Raw genomic sequence first — 17,783 nt, forward strand, 5'->3', positions numbered from 1 at the left:
CAACCTACGGCTTGTTCAACCAACGTTTACTGGATGCCAATAGTCTGAGATCCCTGAGCAGCCGCGCGAGAAGCGTGGTGACATCATACCGCTGAACGTCCCTGCCTTTTGTTCGCACGCGGAAGGTGTGGCCTGGATTGAAAGAGGCCGCGGCCGCCATCTACCCTGAATGGGCAAAGAAAAGGTAGGCGGGGGATTGTCTGCCGGGGGAAGGCAAAAGTGCTGGGGCGTAGCTATGTCCCGCTCACGCTTCGGAGGGAGGCGGGGCGTCTGGCAGACACACCTCTTAATTGTTTACTCCGCCCCTTCCTTGTCCTTCAGGTCCAGGCCACGTGAGAATCAAACCTGCCACTAGGAGGAGCGAGCGCGGGCGGAATTGGGGAAGCCGAGCGAGCGAGGGAGCGAGCGAGTTTTGTTCCCGTTCATGCTGTCTCTCTCTCTCTCTCTCTCTCTCTCTTCGCGGACTCTCTGCTGGTAAGGCGGCTGCCTTTCCCTCGTCTCCCCTTCCTTTTCACCTTCCCCAGCGAGGTGCGAGGCCCTGGTGAGAGGCTAACCCAGTAGAGTGGGCAGAACATACGTGCTGGAGGGGGATCAGGCTGAGAAATGGTAGGTGGGAGCGCGAAGATGGTCTATGACGCTCCCTTAATACTGTAATAATATTGCCGATACAGGTAGTCTTCGATTTACGACCAAAATTGAGCCCAAGATTTCTTTTGTTAAGTAAGACTTTGTTAAGTGAGTTTTGCCCCATTTTACGTCCTTTTTGCCACAGTTGTTAAATGAATCACTGCAGTTGATAAATTAGTAACCCAGTTGTTAACTGAATCTGGCTTCCCCATTGACTTTGTTTGTCAAAAGGTTGGAAAAGGGGATCACATGACCCCAGGATGCTGCAACCATCATAAACATGAACTAGTTGCCAAGCATCTGAACTTTGATCATGTGACCATGGGAATGCTGCAAGGGTCATAATTGTGAAAAGCAGTCATAGGTCACATTTTTCAGTGCTATTGTAACTTTGAACAGTAGAGGACGACCTGCACTCAGGGGCAGCCCTTGGCCCTCCTCTGAGCTGGATGGATGGTCCAAGGACTTTTTTTTCCTAAAATTCAAGGTGGTCTATTTGAGTTATTTACCTGTCCCCTCCCGCTGATCACATGGTCTTGGGGTTGGGGGCTGTTTAGTGCTCTTGCAACTGACCAGTGCAGCTCTTCTCTCTCTGATTGAGTTGCAATAACCATTGTCTCCCCCTAATAATAATTCAAACAACACCTCACTATCCCAGGTCCTTGAGAAGGAATTGATAGATAGATAAAATGCCAAATCCAGTCTAAACATCTGGCTGACTTTGCAGCAAAGCCTAATAACTTCTTTTTCACAGCATCAGATTCAACAAAGAAAATTACATGCTGCTTTCTCTCAAAGCTTTTCTGAAAACAGCCAGGAGCCTTAGCAGAAGTAAAAAATTGGCCTTGCTGCCGAAGAAGGCACACTGTCACGGTCACACTAGTGTGTTCAGATTCCTCAATAAGGGTGCCTTGCCTTGGACTGGACCCTGGTACCACCAATCTGGCATCTCCAGCTTTCCCTTTCCAGCAGCTTTGCATGTTTGCCGTCTGACATCCTTGTGCACTGCCTCTGAGATGGCAGAACAGCGGTACTGTGTGGACTATGCCAAGCGAGGCACTGCTGGCTGCAAAAAGTGCAAAGAGAAGATCCTCAAGGGGATGCTGCGCATTGGAAAAGTGGTGCCCAATCCCTTCACTGAATCTGGCGGGGACATGAAGGAGTGGTATCATATCAAGTGCATATTTGAGAAACTGGAGAGGGCTCGAGCCACAACAAAGAAGATTGAAGATATCACAGACCTGGAAGGCTGGGAAGAACTGCAGGAGGCTGAAAAGGAGATGATCAATCAGCACATCTCAGGTGAGCTATGCATCAGGGAGGTTGCAGCGGCAGTTGCAATTAAAAAAGTCTCTCTTGAGTTGACCTTGACTGAATGAAATCCGTATTGCTTTTTTTAGTAACAACATGGAAGTGATTTTTCATTGCTTTCTTCTGTGATCACTTTTTTTACTTTCCAGTCTAGGAAAAGACTGGAATTTTCTACTGGTTTCCCAAGCAAATACTAATTAGATCTGGGCTCTTTTTTATGTATTATCTTTGAGATCAAAGGTACTGGCATGGGTGACTTTTGTATAAATTACTAAACAACCCATTGGATCATCGTGTCAAAAATATTTCCTTACCAGATTCCTCAATGCATTCAACAGTGGCAGATCTTCTAATGCAGAGGTCTCCAACCTTGGCAACTTTACGACTTGTGGGCTTCAACTCCCAGAATTCCTAAGCTAGCATAAGCTGGCTGAGTAATTCTTGGAGTTGGTCCACAAGTCATAAAGTTGCCAAGGTTGGAGACCTTTGTTCTAATGTGCTAAAACGCTTCTTAAAAATTCAGGGATATTCAGAGATGTAGCCACCTTGAAAGAAGCCCATGTTGAACTGTATAATACAATCAAACAGCAGCAGTTCACACAGAAAATGTTTTATGACATATGTCATAAAATGTTCTATGGTAAATTTTATGTCATTAAATATTTTATAAAATTTGCCAAATTTCAATTCCACAGGACTCATGGGTCCCAGATTTTGGATGTATTCTGTAAATTAGCCCATTTGAAGTACCTTGGTTGAAAAGTTTTGCTCTAGGATGCACTGTTTTGCCCAGTTAAAGGTTACAGACACAAGAGTAATATAGTAGTATACGGAAGATAGTGTTTGAAACATTGTGTTGTTCTCACAACATTCCTGTCTGGTACGGCATTGTTTATACCAAGTCTAATTGTTCCCTAAGGCATGATTATAACATGAGATAGTCAAATGATAACTGGTGTTAGGATAGATTATTGAAAAGTTATTGAGAGGGAGATAATAGGGTTTTTTGGAGTTTTTTTAAAAATATATAAACTATCCTAAAACAGTTTTGCTAAAAGATAACATATAAATATTTAAACAGATTAAACTAGGAAGGAAGTGCGGTTGTGATCACCATTCTTATCCACCTAGCAAATGTTTTGTTAAATTGGGTGTATATTTACATTCAGTCAACATAACAGTATCCCAAAGTCTGATTCCAAAAATATGAACTGATCATTTGTTATTTTTGCCAATAGACATTTACTGTTAAAGAACAAATTTATCTCAAATTTATCTTGTAGTACTGTAGACTTTTATTAATGTCCTAAAACTAAACATACTGAGAGTTGGACAGTTCCAAATAAAGTGAACTTTCCCAAGTATCTCCTTGCTTGATCTCAGTGGAGATATAGAATAAATTCCGGATATTTTGAGGCTGTTAGAGTCAAATTGTATGACTGATTCCTTTAAACTACACAATAGGACAAGTTTGGAAAAGGACAATGAGAATTGTCAGAAGATTTAAAACTGCCTGATCAAAGAGCATCTTTAGCATTGAAAAAAAAATGGGGAACCGTTAGAACTTTTCAATATATATATATATATATACATACATACATACATATGTATGTATGTATGTGTGTGTGTGTGTGTGTGTGTGTGTGTATGTGTGTGTTTTCTGAGGTTTTTGCGGGTGTTTGTATGTAGGTCTTTGGTTATTTGGGTTTTCTCCCACGTAAAATTGGAAGTGTCTTGGCGACGTTTCGACGAAGTCTCATTCGTCATCTTCAGGCTGATGCTTTCGGCTTCGTGCTTCTAGGAGCAATTGCTAGAAGCAATTGCTTCTAGGAGCAATTGTCCTGAAATATATATATATTGTTCAGGACACAGAATAATGGATAATCCCCTCTCTATTCCACAGACCTTTCTTCCAAAACTGCAAACACTCCAAAGAAAAAAGCTATAATCCAGACAAAGATTTCTCCTGGTGGACAAATAACATCCCCCAAGAAAATGCCTCTGGTTTCTTCAAATCCTTCACCAAGGAAATTTTCAGGTTTTACAGGTTGGTGAGAACCCTTACTTCCTTGCAACATATTGCTGACATTTCATTTTGACTTAAGATAGTGGTGGAAGAAAAATAATGGCTCTTCAAAATAGTAAGAATGTAAGTCTTCGCTGACAGCAGATGTGTTTGCAGATATGTATAAAATTAGAATCAGCCCTTTCAGGTGAAAGCGACAGCCTCTTTTTCCCCCAAAAAAATTTAGCTTCCTATTCTGTGCTCTCTGCCAAAAGAGAAGACTAAAATTAAATGACTTTGCTCCTCTGGATGAAATGTAATAGTCAGTCTCCGCCAGTCCATCTTTCCTTCTAGCACAGAGTTTTGATCAATCTTCCTTACTTGTATTGTTACCAATCTAATTATTTTATCAGATGTGTGGCATATAGGAGTGGTATATAAACCCTCTTCTAAACATTAAGAGAGCCAGTTGGGTGCAGTGATTAAGAAATCAGGAGACTGTGAATTCTAGGCCTCTGTTAAGTATTAAACCCAACTGAGTGATTTTGAGCTAGTCAATCTCAGCCTACTCCACCTCACAGGGGGTTGTTGTGGAAAAAAAATAGAGGAAGAAAATTGGGTATGTTTGCTGCCTTGAGTCGACCAACAAGTATAAAATAAATATATTGCAATAGTATATAAATAAAATCAGGCATTTCCACTTACCCTAAAACTCTTTGTCTGCTTAGCAAAGTCAGGCACTTATGAAGAAACATCCAGCTCTGGCTCTTCCCACAAGCCCAGCTTGTCCACCGAGAAGAGTGATCCAAAACACAAAGACTGTTTGCTGCGAGAATTCAGGAAGCTGTGTGTAATGGTGGCTGACGAATCCAGTTACAATGTCAAAACTCAGATAATTCAGGACTTCTTACAGAAGGGAACCAGTGGAGGTACAATTTCTTTCTCTTTGTTTTCCCTGGTAGGGCGCTTGGGTCTGGGTAGAAACAAACCTGGGATCAACATAATATTTATTATAATTTAATAACAATTTATTGTGTGTTTGTATAATTTATTATAATTAGGATAAGAGTGGCAGGATCTCATAGCACAGTGCTAAGAAAGGCACAAGAACACCCAGAGATGGTGACTTGAGGGAGGTGTCTGTTATCCCTAATGGTTAGATTATTCTTCTCAACTAATGCAGCCTGGAACAGGGATGGTGGAGGCTAAGTCAGTTACCAGTCTGAAAAACAGGTCTGCTGACCTATTGCAAACATCTGTACCTCTTCCAGATGGCTTTCGAGGTGATCTCTACCTAACCATCAAGTTACTCTTGCCTGGAGTCATTAAAAGTGTTTACAATTTGAATGACAAGCAGATTGTCAAGCTCTTCAGTAGGATATTCAACTGCAGCCAGGAAGACATGGTCCGAGACCTTGAGCAGGTGGGCAAAAAGGAGTCAGATTTTTGGTAGACAGTATTCCTCTACACAGCATGCCTCTTTCTCTAAGCGGTTGAGCACCACAATTATGGTCGTAAGTCTGGAAAGTCAAGAAGTGACCAGATCCAGGTTTACAACCTTTTTTGCAACCATTGTTAAGCAAATGCAGTAATTGTTAAGCAAACCCAGTGTTTACCTTGGGGCAATTTTTGCCAGAAACCAGAAGAAAACATGGTTTTTGGCAAAAACATTATAAAACAATCACATGATTCGGGGAGTATCAGAACTTTGAAACTGGGTAAGTAACTTGTGGGTGGGGGTATCACAACTTCAAACTGTCACTAAGTGACTGGTAGTAAGTCAAGGACTACCTATAAGTACAATTTATTGACAATTTATGTAGATACTCTAGGGTTGCATCCATGGCTTTTGCAGATCACAGGTTGAATTTTTCTATTGGTTTATACTTTGATGGCTGATGTCAAAGATCCCCGAGGCTTTCCTGATTGAAATTAATTTATTATTGTCATTTATAATTACAGTTTATTACAATTACAAGCCAAACATTCCTCTGTCTGTAGCAGTGCTCTTTGTAGCTGTTTCCTTTTGTATCGTAAATCAGGGTGATGTTTCAGAAACCGTGCGGATCTTTTTTGAGCAAAGCAGATCTTGCCCTCCTGCTGCCAAGAGTCTTTTGACAATCCAGGAAGTAGATGAGTTCCTGACACAGCTATCTAAACTTTCCAAAGAAGAGGAGCAGCAGAACCTACTGCAAGAAATTGCATCGAGGTAGAAAAAGGAAATATTTATGAATTTTGAAGTGGGGGGTGGTGTCAGATTGGAATAGGTAGGCATGCTCAGATGCCTGCTCAGAGATTGGTTAATGCTTCCAAAGCCTAAGAGGTTCTGCTCCTATTCCCTGCAATGGAGGTCCTATTTGGGAGTAACATAAATATACCCCAAAAATACACAAAACTAGAGGCCCAACTTCTTAGCTTTATATTAATGTAGGTATATTGCATTTGTATCCTTTTTTTTTTTCCAGGTGCACCGCTAATGACCTGAAGTGCATTATTCGATTGATTAAACATGACTTGAAAATGAATGCTGGCGCAAAACACATGTAAGCTGAGATCAAGTTGAGGAGAATGTCAGAAATCTAAGAGCAGAACATGTTAGCAGTATTAGTAAGGAAATTAGATAATTAGATAGGTCTACTAATTAGCTCCAAGACCCTTTGAACTCTGATTGTCAGTCACAAGAAAGATATTCCTTTCAGATATGATCCGATGACTTCCTAGACACCATGGTGACCTTGCAAAGGTTTTCTTTTAATTAAAAGAGTGATTATTACTTTTCTTTAAAGGCAAAGGTACTAAACATTGGGTGCCTTGAAGGTGTCTTGAAGGGATAGTTCTCAAGAAATCTCTCTCATAAAGATTCTGTTGTCTAGCATAGCCATGGTGGCGCAATGGTTAGAATGCAGTACTGCAGGCTACTACTGCTGGCTGCCTGTAGTTTGGTGGTTCAGTTCTCAGGATTGACTCAGCCTTCCATCTGAGGTCAGTAAAATGAGGATCCAAATCGTTGGGGGCAATATGCTGACTCTGTAAACAGCTTAGAGAGGGCTGTAAAGCACTGTGAAGAGGTATATAAGTCTAAGTGCTATTGCTACTATAAATCACCCCAACTAAACATCTACCCTAATAGCATCTTCAGATACTATTAAACAAACTTCCCGTCAGCCCTTGTCAACATTGCTAATAATTGGAAGGCAAATTCAAGATATTTAGAGAGATGCAACTTGGAGAAATCTGTCTTAACCAAACTGGTAGAATCTAGAATTAGTTATTTTCTTTAAATTTGTTGATATATCTGTTCTTTAGATTTAAATCCTGCCCTTCTTCCTGAAAGCCATGGCAGCCCATAAGCAGGTCCTCCCATTTTTCTCTCCATAATAGCCTCCCTTTAGGATAGGTGGGTGGGGATGGACTTGACCTTGAGGCTCCCCAATCTTTTTCCAGCTATAACCACACTCATCCTTTTCTAAAAAAAAAAAATTATCCTGCTCTTTTCCTATACAGACTTGATGCATTGGACCCCAATGCTTATGAGGCTTTCAAAGCATCCCGTAACCTCCATGATGTTGTGGAGAGAGTGCTGAAGAACCAGCAAGAATCTCAGCCGGGCATGAAGAAAATTCTTAGCGTCCAGGCAGCCCTGATGACCCCAGTTCAGCCCATGCTGGTAAGGAACAGCTGGGGTCTGCAGAGATGTGGTTTTTCTTAGTTGCAGCACCAGGCTCTGGAACAACCTCTTTGTCTGCCTGTGTCACCCTCTTATGTTCAGGTTTTATTGTTAGTTAGAAAAGTATGTATTTAATTTAAGCATTTATTTATTTATAGTCTTCCTTTTTTCTGAGAGCAGAAAGGGTGCGGGGAGCCATAAAAGGTCCTCTGATTTTATCCCAACATCTGCCTTGTGAATTAGGTTGGGTTGAGAGAGAGGGATTGGGCAAAGTTACCCAGTATGCAGTGTAGTTGGTGACTACTTAAGCTAAGTCTCAATTGTCCAAGCTTAATATATTATTAATGTTTGCTTTATTCTTTTATTTACTTGAATTGTGTCCATTCCTCAGCATTTACGAAACAGCTATAGCAGGGGTTCTCAATCTTGGCAACTTTAAGACTTGTGGACTTCAACTCCCAGAATTCCTCAGCCAGCTTTGCTGGCTGAGGAATTCTGGGAGTTGAAGTCCACAAGTCTTAAAGTTGCCAAGGTTGAGAACCCCTGAGCTATAGAATACAATGAAATCTGCAGTATAAAAAAAAACAAGGATAACATCAAGAGTTCCATTGGTTTTTGTCAGCTTGTCTGCCCTAGTTGAGTACCCTTATACAGTCTTTTAACTATACATTTTCAAGAGTGTGTGGCCGTTGATGATACCTTTCTAGGCCAGGGTGAAACTAAAGCTAATTTTCTTGCTGTTCTAAAAAATAAGGAAGTGTGGATGCTCTCCTCAAAATGTGTTTCGTAGAAAGCAAAAATCTTGTTGAACATTTGTACTGCTTCGTCATTCAGTCTACTTGGCACTGCTTACTCTAAGTTATCTGTAGATTTAGCCTGGCATTCTCCAAAAGCCCTTGTCTGCATATGTGAACTGTTTTCCCCTATCTAACATCATTTATGAGACTTATTCTCCTCTCAGACATCAATTCAAAGTTCTCTAGATGAACTTTCATGCATGCAATCGTATAAAGGTTGAAAGGATTAGCCAGTGACATCACCTTTACCCTGGGGACACCCAGTTGGGGGCTCCTTTCATGTCCCCAGGAGGAGCTAGAGTGAAGGACAAGAGTTCAACCCCACCCTATAACAGCTCTCAGGTCTCGAACGTGGGCTTGGTAAACTCCTGCCCAGCATTCTAGCCATTCAAGCTATCATGCTCCTGCAAGCTTGGCAACTTTAAGACATATAGACTTCAACTCCCAGAATTCCTCAGTCAGGATACTAGGAGCCGAAGTCCACGTGTCTTAAAGTTGCCAAGGCTACGAAACATTAGTATATGCCTGGTTTCCATGCAAGCAAGAACCTGTTTATGCACCAGTCTATGACCCTGTTGGCCAGGGAATTATAGTCCAGATCATCTGAGAGATGTTTAGTTTGAAAGGTTGTTGGGAATGGAGTTATGTCTAACTTGCCGGAAGGCAGCTGGTTGTTATAAGCTAAGAGTTTTAAACTGGATTTTTTTTCTTTCTTCCTTATTCTGTAAGGCTGAAGCTTGCAAATCGATTGAGTATGCCATGAAAAAGTGTCCCAATGGCATGTATGCAGAGATTAAGTATGATGGAGAGCGTGTCCAGGTGCACAAAAAGGGAGATCATTTCTGCTATTTCAGCCGCAGTCTGAAACCTGTTCTCCCTCACAAGGTTAGTGGAGTAGATGGGCTACCACTGGGGAAGAGTATGGGTTCCTGGCTCCAGCTTAATCTGTGTGGCTGGCATTCTTAACCTCAGCCACAGTGAAATCCAGTAGTACCAAAACTGTGGTTTGGGACAGTGTGCTCTGTAGTTTGGTCAGGGAAAACAAGGAATTTTAATAGTTCCCAAGTGTATATTTGATTTACAGTGTTGTAAATGAAATGTTGACCTCACAGTTTCCTCAGCACTTTTGTGTTTAATTAGTAGAGCAGTCACGTGGGCAGTAACTTTTCCTCTTAACATTAACATGCCTAACCTTTTATCTCCAGCATTTGTTTCACCCTGTTTTTCAGACTACAATTGTCTCCCAGGTGGATTTTTTCATGCTGCAACAAAAATAAAAGCCATCCCTATGAGTGAGATAAGCAGTACTTAAATTTGACAAATAAAATATAATAAAATAAAAAAGGTTGCAGAAGAAAGAAAAAAAGAGTTTGAGGGGGGAAAAGCAAGGAAAAATAGCATCTTCATCTTGTTTGATCTAGTCGTTCTGGGAGTTGAAGTCCCCATATATGTTAAAGCTGCTGAGGTTGAGAAACACTGGGGGAGTCAAATCTTTCTATCTGCTTTTAAAACCAGTTGATACCTAGTTCTTTGGGCAGCGGATGGATTGAGAAATTCACGTCATGTATTTGCTTGCTTGCATTTCATCAGGTGGCTCATTTTAAGGACTTCATCCCAAAGGCCTTTCCAGGAGGGCACAGTATGATCTTGGATGCTGAAGTTCTTCTGATTGACACCAAGATAGGGAAGCCTCTGCCTTTTGGGACGCTGGGAGTGCATAAGGTACATCAGGAGAAAGTCTCTTCCATCGCCAAAGAGATGGTATAATTCAATAGTCCTCAACCTTTTCTTTACCACAGATGCCCTTTAAATACCTTTTGTGACCATGGCCACGGACCACCAAGACTTAACTCAAGATTTAAATCGTAACACTTCTCCAAGCTTTTGTTGACCCCCCCCCTTGATGACATTCCCCCCCCCCCCGAGGTCCACAGACCACAGTTGAGAATCACTGGTGTAATTTATAACAAGCTTCCCAAAGATGCTTTTCCACGAGGCAACTGGACTTTCTTGTTTTTCTCTGAAGACGTTTCGTTTCTCATCCAAGAAGCTAAATGTCTTCAAAGAAAAACAAGAAAGTCCAGTTGTCTCGTGGAAAAGCATCTTTGGGATAGCTATGACCTGGATGACTGAGAATCTCCACAGACTTATAGCAAGCTTCTTTTATAGAGCAGGGAGTGAAGAGCTTGTATTTAATAAAAAGAATGCAATAATGAAAGGTGACAGCATTTTTAGCTGATGGGGAGGGAATGGAATCCAGCTTTCTCCAACATAGTTCTCCAGAGAGAATTCTCATTCCAAATTAGCAGACTATGGTCCAGTAGATTTATACTAGAAGACATGCTATAGAGTAAGTAGACAGGGTTTTTCCCCTTTGCAATACTAGAACTGGGGTTATTTGGTTAAAAGTTAGACAAAATGGCCAGATTTCAGCATCACAGTTTCATGCCATGCAGAGGGGGGGTATATTTTAAAGGGAGAAAATTGGTTTTCCCTCTCCAGTTCAATTACTGTTTTTATAAAAATGCAAAACAAAAATGACCTGCAAGTGGTGTACCAGAGGGCAACAAGTTATCTATCCCTGGCTTACTTTGTCCTTTTCCAGAATAGCAGAATAGCCTTGGTTGTTGCTCATAAAATGATACCATGCACTCAGTTTCAGCTTCTTCTTTTTTTCTGTCCCTTTGCAGAAAGCTGCTTTCCAGGATGCTAATGTTTGCCTTTTTGTCTTTGACTGCATCTACTTCAATGACGTCAGTCTGATGGACAGGTGGGTGCATAATGAGTGCCAGTCCTGTTCAGTAAGGTAGGCCCAGCAAAGCATTGTTAAAAGCATTGTTTCTTGTATCAGCCTGAATCTGAGCAAAGAAGAAAATTATGGCCTACACTTTTTGGTTGCCAAGAGTGGGTCTCTGCTCCATGAAAATCTGTGCTGGATTACATGCACCCTCTATGTTTAAACTGATTCTCCACAAAGTATAACACAATGTGTGAAAGATTTTGGGGGACAAGGAGAGATACTATCTAGGAAACAATCAGATAAGAGAGGCAGGAGCCCCCAGTGGCTTAATAGTCAGTGGGAGAAACTTTAAAAGGACCTGTCTTAATGGATCAGTTAATAATGATGGTAGGAAGTATGCACCTTCAGACTTTGCAAGATTCTGTTAATGTGATCTTGCAATAAAGTAGAATTAGCTCATCTAATCATGTTTTCTGTCTGGTTTATTTGGGAGGGTTGACACAAAGCTCCAAACCTTAATCATGGTAACTATGTTCCCACAATCTACTTAAACAACTTAGATAAAAACCTATCATTGCTTTCATAAAGCATTCTCTAATGTGTGTGTACAGCTAAGTATCTACAAGCCTATCCTGATTGACTAATTGTTGCTTCAGTAGGCTGTGTGAATCTGGAAGATAGTTTAATTCAGTTAATTATGTTGTGTGACCATAGATGTAGGCATTTTACTAAGCTCCTTTGTGATTGATTTGGCTTTGGCTTAAGGTATTATTCCAAATCCAGCCAGTTCTGCTGTCTAAGCCAGGATTTCTCACTTAGCAAATGAATGGAAGGTATTGCAAAGTGCAAATCATACAGTTCTACATCATCCTGACTTAAGACTTGCACTGAATCATCATTTCTTAATGAAGATCCTTTTCTCATCATTGCAAGAAGCTGCTCTCTTTATTTAGAGTGACCTACAGAGAGAAAGATTGACAGATCAAAACAGAGTTAATTACAAGCCACAGAGTCCTATGAAAACTATATTAGTTTAACCCTTTCTATGTAAAGGATACACTATCAATTCATCTATGCTAGGCACCCACCACATGGTCCTGTGAGTTCATGCAAAAAAAAAAAGACCGTTACTTGTGATAGAATGTAAAACGGGCAGAATATGGATGTTTAAATCTGCTATCCATGTAGATGGCCATGGAGAAGTCACAATAAAGATGTTAAGACAACCACAGTCCATTTTCTTATTTGGTCTATCTCGTAAGGTTGATAAAGTCTGTGGACACCATAACTCCCAGAATTCCCAGTCATCACTCGGGGAAAATGTCCAATTGGAGATGAATATCTTTGGCCATGCTCATCGAAGTATGCTCTGAAGTGCAGGATTTGCTTGATGTTAGAATCATTAAAGGAACTTTTTCTCAGCCACATCTTTCTTCTGGTGATTTTGCCCATGTCTGTTTCCTTTAGGCCTCTGCGTGAGCGTCGCAAATTTCTCCATGATAACATGGTGGAAATTCCCAACCGAATTCTCTTTTCAGAGATGAAGCATGTCACAGTAGGTACCATTTTGGATGGCAAGAATGAGACTTGGAGAAACTTAAAAATGTTCAGCAGAAAGTTCTTTGAATCTTCTGTACATGGATGAGTCATTGGATGCTTAACCGTCTGTGTCTCAAAAAAAGTTTGTGTTTCTTCCCTGTCCTGATGCTATTTATTTATTTATTCATTCACTCATACATATATGCATACATACATACATACATACATGTATGCTGCCTATCTCATACAATGATTCTAGGTCATACAACAAGTAATAAAAACAGCACCCATCTTCCCAGAGGCCAGGCCAGCTGTGAAGTGTTCTTTTTAGATTCCCCCGTCCGGTGGTACTATGTTCCAAACAGCTCTTTTCGTCTCCCAATCCATCTGGATAAATAGGGTTTAATGAGATGCTAACTCTTCCAGTTTTATAATTCATGAAAGGTATGTGTGCCATAGGAAGGACAGGAATTTTCAAGCAAAATGAAATAGTGAATTGGCTGGCTTGTTATCTGAAATAAAGGTGGATTAGATTTTCTGGATCAAATTAGATCTTCTGGATAAGACCTTCAGTCATGTTTAAATGTCCAATGGGATTGCTAATCTCAATCCTACCTTTATAACTTTTTTCTTTTCCAGAAAGCTTCGGACCTCGCCGACATGATCAACCGAGTCATCCGGGAAGGGCTGGAGGGATTAGTGCTGAAAGATGTGAAGGTATGCAAGCTGCTATTTTTGCTAGCCCATTTAGGCCAGCAGGCAACAAACTCTGCAAAACCGAAAAACTATAAATGGAAAGCAGTTGTGACTTCAGAAATATTCGCACACACACCCCCATATTAAAGTCTATTTATAGACTGATAGATCTGCCCTCCCTGAACGTATCCAATTTCCTTTTGAAGCCAGCCAGTCAGCAACCATCCATCTTACAATAATGAATTCCAGAGACTAAGCTTGTATGTTCTTTGTGAAAAACTTCTGTTCCAAATCAGCGGCCCCCAATTTTTTGGGCACCAGGGACCAATTCCATGGAGAGCGGTTGTTCCATGGACCTGGGGGACATAGGATAGTTGCTTATGCATATCTGTCAATATATTAAATAAACCATTAAGAAATATTAGATTAGGAAAGATATAAAATGGGTGGGAACTTACATAGTCACTAGAGTTAGAGTGGAATTGTGCAGTTTAAGACTCTGGGATTACTTGCCACTCTCAAAAAAACCTCCCAGAGTTCCTGTAAAAGTTGCTGCTGAGTTATAATTTTTGTTGTGATCAAGGAGGAAATTGGTAAAATTGTAATTATGAGAACCATGTTGAGTGTAATTTAGTGGAAATCAAGAGTTGTCCTCTGATCTGTCTTCCTCTTTATCTTTTGGAGTGTGCACACCTGTGGCCCTTTATTTCCAAATGTGGGATCTGCACTAAAGAGAATAGGACTGGCCTTTCCTCCTTGGAATCTATATGATGCCCTTTCTGCTTTTGTTTTGGCTAGAGTATTTATGAACCAGGAAAACGCCACTGGCTCAAAGTGAAGAAGGACTATCTGAATGAGGGAGCAATGGCAGACACAGCAGACCTGGTGGTTTTGGGTGCCTTCTATGGCCAGGGGAGCAAAGGTGGGTTTTTGTAAAAGTCCAGACTGAGAATCCTGAATCTTATTCTTTCTAGTTCATACTGACCTGCTGTAGTTCTCCAAGGCGATAGATGGGAGTTTTGAGATGCTTCCCAAGATGTTTGAATTTGGAAAGTTCTGCATCCAGATCAATAAAGAGCAGAAATATCCGTATTTATACTGAGGCAGTGTGGTAATTGAGTCACTAACTATAGTTCTCCAGAATTTCAGATTGGAATCTCTATCCCAGTGTTTCTCAACCTTGGTAACTTTGAGAATTCCCAGAATTCTCCAGCCAGCCAGTGGGGAATTAAAGTCCCCACATCTTAAAGCTGCTAAGGTTGAAAAACACTGCTCTAGCTATGGTTGGGAGTGGGAAGTGGGAAGTTTTACACGCAGAACACATGATTGATTATTAAACTATAGGATGTTCCATAACAAATACTAAGATCTGATTTGATCCTCACTTCATAAACAACTGATTCGATTAGGAATCTCTCTCGTTATAAGCCTACTTCTAACTTAATCATTTGATTTGCTGTGGCTTTTCAGAGCCTCAGGCAGCCTTTCTCAAACTTAACCAAGGCTGAAATATCTGCAACAAAATCCAAAAGATAAGAAAACTTCACAATATAATCCACGTCTTGTCTACACTATCCATATTTTACAATAGCAAATTGTAAGGCCAGCAACTGCGTCAAGATCCTTAAAAATTCCCACGACTGCAAGGCTAGCATTGCATGCGATGCAATGTTCAAAACCCAAAGTTTTCAGGTTGTTTCAATTGCAGTCTCTCAGTGTTGTCATGAGAAAAGATTCTAGAAGATAAAATAGATTTATTCCCCTCCACCAGATTGCTACTTCTGTCTATTCTCATTTATTTAGGTGGGATGATGTCCATCTTCCTCATGGGTTGTTACGATCCTGACAGCCAGAAGTGGTGCACAGTGACCAAATGTGCTGGTGGACATGATGATGCCACACTTGCCCGGCTGCAGAAAGAACTGGACATGGTGAAAATCAGCAAGGTTTGTGTTTAAAAGGCTTTGTGGGTCACTGTGATTCTTGTCTTGCAGGGAAATGACAACATTCTTGCTGTAATTTGAAATATTGAAGCTAAAACTAACTTTTTTAGCATTAAGCTTCTCCATGATTGAGTTTAATGCTGAAGATCCAGTTTCTTTTGCTCATTTGCACAAATAGTACATTTAGATGATCCTCCAAATCTGGGTTTTTAAAGTTCATGGAGGGGCCATGCTCCTTTCTCTATATCGCTGCATTTAAAGGAATATCAAATGCTGTTTTACTATAATTTTGTCCTAATTGAGTACAACTCAGGCTTGTGGAAAGTGGAATAAATAGAGAAGAGATGCAGAAGACTAAGGGTTGCTCCTCCTCATTCCTATTTGTTGTTATATTGAAACTGAATTATTCTTCCAATCATTTCATCTCTTTCTCTAGTAAGAATAATGCTGGGTTAAGATAGGGCCTGGCCTATGATAATGTACTTACCTATACTAAAATAAAACTTACTTGCAATGTTTGTATATTGACCCTACTATAGAACTCCATAAAGCAATTGAAATTATAAAATAATTTATAGTTTCCCACAATCACAACAACCAAAGTCCTGTTGAAATAATCTTCTATTGTTTGGTTTTTGCTTAATATGTTGTACAGATGTAACAATTTGTAAATTATGATCTCTGATCTCTTTTTTAAAGGCTTAAAATCACAGCTGGGGCCAGAATTTCTGTTGCTAAGCAAGGCAGTTCTTAAATGTGTCACAGATGATTTTGCCACTGCAAAATAAATCACTGCAGTTGTTAAAATGAATCCAGCTTTTCCCATTAATTTTGCTTGTCGGAAGCTAACTGGGAAGGTTGCAAATGATCAGGTTGCAAACTCTCTGACAAATTGAAAGATAAAAAGGACAAGTATAGAAAGTGGAAAGAGGGGAACATAACTAAGTCAGAATATCAGCAAATAGCCCGAGCCTGCAAAGATGAAGTGAGGAAAGCTAAGGCTCAAAATGAACTAAGGCTTGTGACCAAAGTCAAAAATCACGAAAAAAGCTTCTTTCAACATGTAAAAAACAAGAAAAAAGTGAAGGAAATGATTGGTCCATTAGTGGGCGAAAGTGGCAAGAAGGTGACAAGCAATAGAGAGAAAGCAGAATTATTTAACTCGTTTTTTGCATCTGTCTTTACACAAAGGGAAAAAACAGACCAACCTATCAAAAATAGTGCCATGAAAAACAGTATAGAAACACAAGTTAAGATAGACAAGAAAATGATACGTGAGCACCTATCCAGCCTAGACGAGTTCAAATCGCCAGGACCAGATGGATTACACCCCAAGTTTGTCAAGGAACTGGCAGATGTGATCTCAGAACCACTGAACTATATTTTTCAAAGATCTTGGAGCACTGGGGAACTACCAGAGGACTGGAAAAGAGCTGATGTAGTTCTCATCTTCAAAAAAGGGGAAAAAGTGGATCCAGGAAATTACAGACCTATCAGCCTGACCTCAATACCTGGGAAGATTCTGGAAAAGATAATCAAACAATGAATCAACGAACACCTAGAGGCAAACAAAATCACTACTAAAAGCCAACATGGGCTTGTCAAAAACAGATCATGCCAGACAAACCTTATTGCATTCTTTGACAAAGTGACAAAATTAGTGGATCAGAGGAATGCTGTGGATATAATTTACTTGGACTTCAGTAAGGCATTTGATAAAGTAGATCACAACCTACTACTCGATAAGATAGAAAAAAGTGGGTTAGATAGCATCACCACCAGATGGATTCGTAGCTGGCTGACCGGCTGCACTCAGTGTGTGGTCCTCAATGGAACCACATCTACATGGAGGCAAGTATGTAGTGGGGTGCCCCAGGGCTGTGTTCTAGGCCCAGGCTCTTCAACATCTTCATCAACGATTTGGACGAGGGGATAGATGGGGAACTCATCAAATTTGCAGATGACACCAAGCTGGCAGGAATAGCCAACACTCCAGAAGACAGGCTTAAGATACAGGAGGACCTGGACAGACTTGAATCCTGGGCGCTATCTATCAAAATGAAATTCAGTGGTGAAAAAAGTAAGGTTCTACATTTAGGCAAGAAAAACCAAATGTATAGGTACAGTATAGGGCAGGGGTAGGCAACCTTGGCTCTTTTATGACTCGTGGACCTCAACTCCCAGAATTCCTGAGCCAGCTGGCTCAGGAATTCTGGGAGTTAAAGTCCACGAGTCATAAAAGAGCCAAAGTTGCCTACCCCTGGTATAGGGGGTACCTTGCTCAATAGTAGTAACTGCGAGAGGGATCTCGGAGTCCTAGTGGACAATCACTTAAATATGAGCCAGCAGTGTGCTGCAGCTGCCAAAAGAGCCATTAACAGAGGGATAAAATCAAGATCATGGGAAGTATTAATACCACTTTACAATGCCTTGGTAAGGCCACACTTGGAATACTGCA

The 17,783-nt window shown here is 40.6% G+C and overlaps 1 protein-coding gene across 4 annotated transcripts in view; it reads left to right on the forward strand.

The window, feature by feature from the left end:
• The first annotated feature begins 315 nt into the window (after positions 1 to 315).
• The window catches only part of LIG3 (DNA ligase 3), a 28,155-nt gene continuing 10,687 nt past the window's right edge, over positions 316 to 17,783 (forward strand). For 2 of the 4 annotated variants that reach the window (XM_039334593.1, XM_039334595.1), the window contains exons 1-15: positions 322 to 474; positions 1,382 to 1,929; positions 3,842 to 3,985; positions 4,672 to 4,872; positions 5,215 to 5,366; positions 5,986 to 6,152; positions 6,409 to 6,486; positions 7,448 to 7,610; positions 9,137 to 9,292; positions 9,998 to 10,129; positions 11,098 to 11,177; positions 12,615 to 12,702; positions 13,326 to 13,403; positions 14,181 to 14,304; positions 15,186 to 15,328. In XM_039334593.1, coding sequence (XP_039190527.1) covers positions 425 to 474; positions 1,382 to 1,929; positions 3,842 to 3,985; positions 4,672 to 4,872; positions 5,215 to 5,366; positions 5,986 to 6,152; positions 6,409 to 6,486; positions 7,448 to 7,610; positions 9,137 to 9,292; positions 9,998 to 10,129; positions 11,098 to 11,177; positions 12,615 to 12,702; positions 13,326 to 13,403; positions 14,181 to 14,304; positions 15,186 to 15,328 — 2,304 coding nt within the window. In that variant the 5' untranslated portion in view covers positions 322 to 424. Of the gene's footprint in view, positions 607 to 1,381; positions 1,930 to 3,841; positions 3,986 to 4,671; positions 4,873 to 5,214; positions 5,367 to 5,985; positions 6,153 to 6,408; positions 6,487 to 7,447; positions 7,611 to 9,136; positions 9,293 to 9,997; positions 10,130 to 11,097; positions 11,178 to 12,614; positions 12,703 to 13,325; positions 13,404 to 14,180; positions 14,305 to 15,185; positions 15,329 to 17,783 lie in introns of all 4 variants that reach the window. The other 2 variants (XM_039334592.1, XM_039334594.1) reach the window with 2 other exon arrangements.

The sequence above is a fragment of the Crotalus tigris genome, unplaced genomic scaffold (assembly GCF_016545835.1).
Source record: "Crotalus tigris isolate CLP2741 ecotype Arizona unplaced genomic scaffold, ASM1654583v1 scf7180000017632.1879674, whole genome shotgun sequence".
NCBI classification, from domain to species: Eukaryota; Metazoa; Chordata; class Lepidosauria; order Squamata; family Viperidae; genus Crotalus; species Crotalus tigris.